General features: G+C 42.9%; 3 protein-coding genes across 3 annotated transcripts in view; 1 reads left to right on the top strand and 2 right to left on the bottom strand.

Moving 5' to 3' along the window:
• chtf18 (CTF18, chromosome transmission fidelity factor 18 homolog (S. cerevisiae)) overlaps positions 1–1,575 on the top strand; it is a 17,980-nt gene extending 16,405 nt beyond the window's left edge. The window contains exons 18-22 of the mRNA XM_060860871.1: positions 1–103; positions 255–399; positions 688–804; positions 1,205–1,271; positions 1,386–1,575. The exon at positions 1–103 is cut by the window's left edge and continues 28 nt beyond it. Coding sequence (XP_060716854.1) covers positions 1–103; positions 255–399; positions 688–804; positions 1,205–1,271; positions 1,386–1,516 — 563 coding nt within the window. The 3' untranslated portion in view covers positions 1,517–1,575. The remainder of the gene's footprint in view (positions 104–254; positions 400–687; positions 805–1,204; positions 1,272–1,385) is intronic.
• Positions 1,058–2,506, bottom strand: gng13a (guanine nucleotide binding protein (G protein), gamma 13a). The gene is made up of 3 exons (XM_060860872.1): positions 2,437–2,506; positions 1,906–2,003; positions 1,058–1,813 (listed from the first exon to the last, which is right to left on the bottom strand). Exons 2-3 carry the CDS (start codon positions 2,001–2,003, stop codon positions 1,708–1,710), a joined length of 204 nt encoding a protein of 67 aa, XP_060716855.1. The 5' UTR covers positions 2,437–2,506; the 3' UTR covers positions 1,058–1,707.
• Positions 2,507–3,635: 1,129 nt separating this feature from the next.
• On the bottom strand, positions 3,636–8,066 carry ubn1 (ubinuclein 1). Its single transcript, XM_060860590.1, has 15 exons — positions 7,865–8,066; positions 7,699–7,770; positions 7,241–7,339; positions 6,974–7,108; positions 6,763–6,854; positions 6,245–6,581; positions 5,988–6,106; positions 5,788–5,904; positions 5,548–5,691; positions 5,401–5,451; positions 5,289–5,328; positions 4,898–4,942; positions 4,437–4,497; positions 4,220–4,362; positions 3,636–4,071 (listed from the first exon to the last, which is right to left on the bottom strand). The coding sequence occupies exons 1-15, from the start codon at positions 8,063–8,065 to the stop codon at positions 3,838–3,840; spliced, it is 1,890 nt and encodes a 629-aa protein (XP_060716573.1). The 5' UTR covers position 8,066; the 3' UTR covers positions 3,636–3,837.
• Positions 8,067–8,558: the final 492 nt, after the last annotated feature.

Raw genomic sequence — 8,558 nt, 5'->3', positions numbered from 1 at the left:
AGAAACAGCAGCTCTGTGAGCTCATTGATACTATGATTAACTACAACCTGACTTACAGACAGGAACGTACACCTGAGGGACAGTACACCTACGTCCTTGAACCGTCAGTACACACACACACACACACACACACACACTTGCCGACAGTAAAGCTGCCTGGATTGACTGAGCTACCACTGGAGATAAATAATTAAAACAAAAGTAAATAAACTATTACTGTGTGTGTGTGTGTGTGTGTGTGTGTGGGCGCGCAGTAACGTAGAGGACGTGGTGCGGTTTCCTGGTCTGCCCCCTCGGAGACAGTTGACCTATCAGGTGAAGCAGCTGATCGCCAGGGAGACGGAGCTGGAGAGGATGAGGAGGGTAGAGCGAGCACAAGAGAAACACAAGTCTCAGAAGGTGAGACTGCAGAAAAAGGTCTACATTTAAAGACGTGTGGAGATTCAGTGACCCACAGAAAAGTAATCCCTCTCTGTAACTGCTGTTCACGTGTGACACGGCCAGGAGAAGACGTTACAATACAAAGCAAAACCTTCATCTCAAGGTTTCGCTCGTGTGAGAGCAGAATTCTCCTTCATTATCTCTGTTTCTAACATCTGATCATACATCATACAGGTGCTTTCAGGATTATGGGTTAATGCTTTAATGCTCCTTTAACCCAAGCATGTGTTTCCTTTCTTTCTTTAGATGGACACGGTTGAAGAAGTAAAGGAGGTGAAGAAACCTCAGGGCAAGACGCAGACGAGCAGGAACCACCATCAGAGGCTGGAGAACATCGTGAGACAGACGGTGGTGGAGAGTAAGGTGAGATAATGATGTTCTGATCTACTGACTAGAACACTTCTGTACCGTGTCCCACAGCATGGCTGGAAGTCAGCAGACACAGAACAGGTGCAGCTTCATTTGCATACCACGTTGACTATTTACCAATCAAATCAGCAGCAGCCGGTGGTATACGCCCTCTTATGCAAATGAGATTTCAGAACATCTGACATCTGAATGGATGTGAACTTACTGCTGCTCCACTGTAGTGTTAATGAAATAATCAACACCAGGACAGAGTTCACAACATCAAGTCTTTTATTCTTTAGATTCTAATATTTTCATAAATATAATTTCCACAAAATGTTTTGTTTACATTTTACAAACATAAAATGTTGACTTGTTAAAATTTTCTCCACGATGACACTTTTTTGTTGAACAGCCTGAAACAGATTTTTTCGGACGAGCTGTCGTACCTAAAGAGAAGGTGTCTGCTACCACAGCTACAGGTGTGTGTGTGTGTGTGTGTGTGTGTGTGTGTGTGTGTGTGTTTTGTTAAAGAGCAGTGCTGCTGTCGTCTGTGCTGCGGTTCCTCACTTTAATGCCTGTTCTTATGTGTTTAGATGGAGACGGGAAGCCGAGCATCAGCTGTCAGATCGGTAAAGCTGTAGGTAACAGTGACGTCTGGTTCCGCTTTAATGAAGGAGTTTCTAATGCAGTGCGCAGAAACGTCTACATCAGAGAGCTGCTCTGAGCACAAACTCTGCATAACGTGCTTATTAATAAAGAAAGAAATAAAATTTTGAACATTTATTCTTCTGGTCGTTTCATTTCTACACAGTTTTCTTTACAGAAAGACGAATGATACAAATACTCATGTTACATGAGTTAGTTTTGCTGAAGGTCACCACAACAAAACACATTTCTAGAAGGTTCCAGCTTCTGCTAGAGAACCACACATTTTCCAGACTCCACCCACGGGTTGGCCTTCAGCAGCTCAGCATTCAGAAACGGATCTTCAGGCATTTTACCTTCGGTCCATTTCACCAGCCTGGAAGGAAAAGATAAAGTGTGTGAGAGAGATCTGAGGTTTAGTACGGAGCAGAACCACCGGAAGAGCTTTGACACGTGGACGTCACTCACTCGGGGATCGACGCAGACGTTTTCTCTCGCGGGAAGTCCAGCTGCTGTTTCAGACTTTCCACCATGTCCTTCAGCTGAGTCTCGTCCAACTCGTCCATCTGACCGGGTCCCAAGATACAAAGGGAAAAAAAGTAGCATGAACGACGTCGCATTTACATCAAGACTGGAAATGAATTAAACACTCAACACAGGTTTAGACGTAAAGGGCCGGTGTTTAACACTACAATTATTTTAACAAATATCTTTATATTATCTTTAAAATACTGAGTATTATATACAGATACTATTATTTTTCAAGTCAAAGTTAATCATTTTAGTCTTAATTAAAAAATCAGATTAATTCTTTTATTTGGAAAAGTATTTAATGAATAATCAGACTAATTGAGATGAAACCGAGTGTGTATATAATACAGGTGTGTAGATAAAGTACATGATACGTGACGATCATCACCTAACACACACACAGCAGTGTTCTATCACTCTTCAGTACACAAACAGACAGCTGTAACTATAAGACATAAAATCTCCTACCTTTGTATCTGCGATGTGAACGATGTGAACTGTGAGTGTGGAGCAGCGATGAGCTCGGTGCAGTCTGACGATGGAACAAACGTGTTTTGTTACTCAAATGATCACCTTTATACTTTTGTGTGTTGTGCTAGAGAAAAGGGGCGGAGCTCTGATTTGACTGTCCATCCCTGATGTAAAAGAGATGTAAAGTGTTTCTGGTTTTCAGTGAAATCCCAGACCATCATCACAAAACATGAACTCAGTAACACTCCTGTAACAGTGATGAAACAAGGACATCAGGAACACCGGAGGTCTGTCATCACAAAGCCTCTGATAAATATGTTCATTAACTTTAATCAGGGGGTCTGGTCATTATGATGGTGAGCACTTATAGAGTCAACAAGAAGAAGATATGAAGAAACATCTCAAGATCATCACTGTCCAGGAACATGAAGGAGAACTGACTCTTCGTTACAAACTCTTAATAACCAAAAACCCTGTTAAAGTAATATAGGACACATACAGACACACACACACACACACACACACACCCAGACAGACACTTACAGAGGCACACACACACACAGGCACAGAGACACCCAGACAGAGACACTCACAGAGAGGCACGCGCACACACACACCCACACACACAGAGGCACAGACACCCAGAGACACACACAGACACAGACACAGAGGCACAGACAGAGACACTCACAGAGAGGCACACACACACACACACACACACAGACACCCAGAGACACACACAGACACAGAGGCACAGACACACCCAGACAGAGACACTCACACACAGAGGCGCGCACACGCACACACACACACACACACACACACAGACACCCAGAGACACACACAGACACAGACACAGAGGCACAGACACACCCAGACAGAGACACTCACAGAGAGGCACACACACACACACACACACACAGGCGCGCACACACACACACACACACACACACACGTTTTACTATAAAAGGAATGAAAAACTTTCAGATTTTATTCTTTATTTGTTCTAGAGTTAAAATATTTCTGGACTGAGGGAGTTTATCATTACAGAATAATTTAGTGTATTTAAAATACATTTTATATTTAAATATTTTAAATATTCAACAGATCAGTAAAGACAATACAATAAATCAGGTCCAACATTTAAATTTTAACTCTAATTTTATTTATTTATAAATACAAAATTTCAGTGTTGATGGAATGTTCTAAATAAAAATCCAGAACTTTATTATGTTTGTGCTCTTACACCACAGTGAAGTCCTGTTGTGTTACGAGGACATGAACAGATGAGAAGTAGGAGGTTGTGTACAGATGAAGAGGTGAGAGCTGCAGGTTTTAGAGCTACATCAGCATGTTGGGTCATGTAGGAAACTTCTGTCCAACATGGTGGAGTTTCCATCATGGAATCTCACCATGTGAGAAGGTTCCAGTTCCAGCACTGGTGAGTGTGGATGTTGTGCAGATCTCCATGTGAGCAGTAGGTTTGAAATCATGAGGAAAACAGGCATCGGCATGTGGAGGTGGAACCATCATGAACGCTCCTGATCCTGGAGCACTGGGAGGAGAGGACATCTGGTGAGAGAGAGATGGAGTGGGAAGAGCTGGATCTCCACATGAACCCTCCATCGCTGCCTGTGGAGAAAAATCTGTCCATCACTGAACCCTTCATATTGACACTTTTTAACTGAGTGAAATCCTGGAGTTCTCCAGCATCCTGAAGTGACCTCTGACCTGTCTGAAGCCTTACAGGAGAATAGGAGATGTACATCATGATGCTCACCACAGCTGAAGTAAAAGGAGCTCTGTAGATGTGCCTCTGGGGAAAATAGACATCTCGATCGACACTTGAGATGTTCTGAGGTTTTTTTACCTCAGCAGGAAGAACAGACAAACCTCCACAAGTAGACGGGATCTTACTGTTCACTGGAACACAAGAGAACATCTGAATACTTCTGTTTAGAAAAATAACTGAAGGAAAGCTGAGGTGGGGAACGTACACTTCGCTCCTGATTGCACTTTGGTAGTAGGAACCATCTGAACATCCGCATGTTCCTCAAACTGTGAAATAGTAAAGAGATAAATTAGAGGAAGGTGAAGGCTGAGTTTGAGGAAGGGGAAAAAATTAAAGAAGGGATTTTGCTCATGGAAAATTGATCAAAACAGCAACATCTTTAAACTTTAAAACACACGTCTTTATGCTCACAACCACGTGACAAATCTCTTCAGACGTGCGTCACTGGCTGCTCTAGTTCTCTTGTTCTGATAAAGATCATTATCTATACAGCGCTTCTAAACTCTCGCGGGTCACTCCGTCTCCTCCTCGTGCACTACACCGAACCTCCTCACTGCTCCGCGGTCCTTCATGTTCATGTGGAGTTTTTCTACATGTGAATGCAGTTTGTTGTGACGTGACGTAGGAGTTGTCAGTTGGAGGAGGAGGAGGTGTCCAGATTCCCACCTTCTTCCCAGTATTCCCAGGACAGACTCCAGCTCCACAGCGACCCTGACCAGAATAAAGTGCTTACTGAAGATGAACCACTTAATGACCAGGTTTATAATAATGACAACCAACAATAAACATTTATAAATAATATTTTAGAGGAGTTTTATATGAAACTGCTTCAGCACAGTGACATACAGAACGCCACAGAAACATTTTTGAGCATTTGGCAGAGCGACTTACATAAACCCAGCAATTGAGGTTAGGGGCCTTGCTCAGGGGCCCAACAGTAGCAGCTTAGTGGACATGGGACCGAACTCACAACCTTCCGATTGCTAGCCCAACACCTTAACCACTAGGCTACTACAAGCCCCATCAAACATTACGTCCAAGCGTCGCTTTCATTTACCTTCTCAGTTCTCCGAGCACTCGGGGGTCTCTTCCTCGTCCTGCACACAAACAGGACACAGCTTTTTTTTCCTGTGTGCTTGTGTTTAACACAGACTCTGTGTTTAACTTACACTACACCAGTGATGTGAGCATGAACTCTTCGACTCTCAATCAGCAGGATCCTGTGACACACGGCAGAGACGTTAGCATGCGTGGAGCAGAAACCATAGGATATAAAACACACATGATCATGTGATCGAACCCAAACAGAGCTTCACCTGGACTGCATCCATCCTCTGGGCCACAGGGTTTTCACGCTCACCTCCAAAAAACACTTCAAATAATCTTCTAAACTCTGATCAGTGGCAGCATCCAGCTCATATCTACTCATCTTCAGCCTCACCACCTCACATAACACCTCCCTGAGAACACCACACACACACACACACACACACACACACACATCAGCAATGCTACAAATAGATTTGCAAATTTTTTACATTAAATCCGTCTGAAACCTGATCTCCTCATTCCATCGAAATCTCTTGCGAGGTGCAAAAACTCGTTTTCCGCTCGACTCGTCCTCCTCATCATCTGATCCTTCACCAGCTTGCTTGTCTTTCACAACCTCCAGTCTACACACACACACAAACACACACACACGTTGATTCCGAACACTCTGGATGGTGAAGGTGTGTGAAGCGGTGTTCCAGCGTACTTGGCTGCTCTGGCTTCAGAGTGAGCTCGGCAGTGATGGTTGAAGCGGTCGATCTGCTCAGGCATGACTCTGAACACCGTCTCCTCCAGTTTCTGGATCAGGAATGTCAACTGATCGTCCTGAACAAGAAACGGTCACATGATTAAATAGAAATTCTGTGGTTCCCTTAAAAGAGGGAAGAGAAAAAGATTTTTTTAAAAATCACCTCTAACACACAGACAGACAAACACACACACGCATGTTATTTGAGGTCAAACCTGAGGAAGTTCCTGTAAGCTGGGCTCCAGTGTAGGGGCATCAGGAAGTGAAGTAGGAAGCGTCTCAGGTAGAGTCTCTCGGTTCTGATCGTTAGTCAGGAGCCCATCCTGCTCCGCTGCTTGGTGACGATCATCAGCACCATCGAGGATCAACATCAGATCAGCTGAGGAATCGGCCTGGTTGTTGGAGTCCTGGTTGGCTGCTGGAGAAGGTTCCGTCAGCTTCATGTTAAACAGCTGGAGCTCCTGAAGCTTCTCCTTGTGAAATTTCCTCAACAGGTCATTCAGGTTCTGCTGATGCTTATTCGCCTTCTTTTTCTTATCTACTGACACTCCGCTGGAGAAAAAGCCAGAAAAAGCATCTACACCATTTACTGCTGGAGCAATGTAGAAGAAAAACAGAGGCTTAATGATAGTAATTAATAAATCAGTCAAACAAACACAAACACACTGAACAATTAAGACATTTACTATAAACAAACTGATGAATATCTAATATTTTAGACCGTTACAAGAACCTGTGTTCTGTGTTTTCTCCTTCGGGCCGAACGTCGTCTTTTCTCTTCTTCTTCTTCGTCTTCTCCTCGCCTCCTTCTTTCAATTTCCGTTTCTCCACAAGATAGAAATCACACATTTCTTTACAAAGCTGTTTAAACTAATAAAAAGTTTAGTGCATAACAAGCTGTAATGAAAAAACCGAACACACAGAACACGAGTAGAGAAATAAACCTTGGGTTTAAAGTTCTCCTCAAAGTCATCGCTTTCTTTTTCTTCACCTGAAGCTGGTCTGAACTGAAGAGTCCCGATGTTAATGTAAAATCCTCCATACTTAGTGTTCAGACATGAAGGAACCAACTCATCATACTGCAACACAAAGGGGAAAGAAGTAGGTCTAAAACAGCGCCATCTACAGGAGAGAACAGCTATAATAAACTGTACCACTGCACAAGATGCAGCCCACAAGAATCTCAAAGGGATAAACAGATTTCTACTCACAGCCTCAGAGTTATCAATAAAGGAGTCAGTGTCGTCATATCCGTCGCCCAAGTCCACCAAATCCTGCACTCGGTCTCCTCTCTGTTTGGGAGCTTCACCCTATAAAAAGCCCCAGTGTTTCTACATCCAGCACAAAATGTCACACAATGATTTGTAGGATTCAGTTGTAGGTACCATGTGACCACCGCCAGAGGGCGACATTTTACTTAAATTACTAAATTAATTCTAAATAATTAAATTACTAAATAGATTCTGGGTAAAATTTCGAGTAAATAATGGATACAAATATTAATGTTGAAAAAAATCTAATTGATCACGTCACAAGAAATTTATAAAAAAAAAAAAAAAAAAAAAAAAAATAGAAAGACGCAGAAAACGTGAAACATGTCATGTAAAAAACCCACGTGCCTTTTCATGAAGGGTGTTTAATTGTGTGATTATTTCTGTTTTTCACTCACGTGTTTCTTCTGTAACATTGTGACCAGATCCTGAAGCTCATCTCCATCTCCATCCACTTCACTTCCTCTCACCTGCAACCCGGGAAAGAAATGACAACATCCCTAAATAATGCACATTTATTCAGATGGACATGTGGACATGTGGACATGTGGACATGTCCTGTACCTCTGTGAGCTGTGGATAGTGAAACTCCGCACAGCGCGTGCCATCCGGCTCAAAGAGCACGAGCTCAATCCTGGCACTGAGTGAGGGGGGGGCAGGAGGGGTAACTAACTCCACTGTCTGGGGTAAATGACTCTCACTGGGGGTATTAACATCAGAGTGAATAGACAGAGTAGTGAGCTGAACCCTGCACGGTGTCGCCATCACTAAAAAAAACACAAGCCCTAAAGAAGCTCCGCACGCGCACCTGAGCACACTTAAGTTTAATAGAAAGCCAATAAGAAGCGAGAACGGGGCGGTGACGTCATCAACCCGACTGTTTAGGACTTGTGTCAAAAATTAAGAAATAAATTAAACTAAAGATAAATAAGGTAAATAAATCATAATGTGTTTAGTTCAGTAATTCAACTCTAACAGTGAAACTCGTGTTTTATATAAATTCAGTTTAAGACTTTAGTTCTTTTAATTGTGATTTTGGTTCACATTTAATAAAATATAATCTCTCTCTCTCTCTCTCTCTCATTCTCTCTCTCTCTCTCTCATTCTCTCTCTCATTCTCTCTCTCTCTCATTCTCTCTCTCTCTCATTCTCTCTCTCTCTCTCTCATTCTCTCTCTCTCTCTCTCTCTCTCTCTCTCTCTCTCTCACTCTCTCTCTCTCTCTCTCTCTCTCTCTCTCTCTCTCTCTCTCTATGCCAC

Source organism: Tachysurus vachellii, chromosome 24 (genome assembly GCF_030014155.1).
Source record: "Tachysurus vachellii isolate PV-2020 chromosome 24, HZAU_Pvac_v1, whole genome shotgun sequence".
Lineage (NCBI taxonomy): Eukaryota > Metazoa > Chordata > Actinopteri > Siluriformes > Bagridae > Tachysurus > Tachysurus vachellii.
The sequence above is the reverse complement of the archived record's forward strand: the minus strand, read 5'-3'. Positions and strand labels throughout refer to the sequence as shown.

What these genes read in the sequence shown, in the direction of transcription:
- ubn1 (XM_060860590.1), bottom strand. Translation starts at nt 8,065, where the DNA reads ATGGCGACACCGTGCAGGGTTCAGCTCACTACTCTGTCTATTCACTCT. An exon ending in CGATGGAATGAGGAGATCAG is followed by an intron (nt 5,692 to 5,787) that starts GTTTCAGACGGA and finishes TGGTGTTCTCAG; the next exon opens with GGAGGTGTTATGTGAGGTGG. An exon ending in AGTGCAATCAGGAGCGAAGT is followed by an intron (nt 4,363 to 4,436) that starts GTACGTTCCCCA and finishes CTTGTGTTCCAG; the next exon opens with TGAACAGTAAGATCCCGTCT.
- gng13a (XM_060860872.1), bottom strand. Translation starts at nt 2,003, where the DNA reads ATGGACGAGTTGGACGAGACTCAGCTGAAGGACATGGTGGAAAGTCTG. An exon ending in ACGTCTGCGTCGATCCCCGA is followed by an intron (nt 1,814 to 1,905) that starts GTGAGTGACGTC and finishes TTTTCCTTCCAG; the next exon opens with GCTGGTGAAATGGACCGAAG.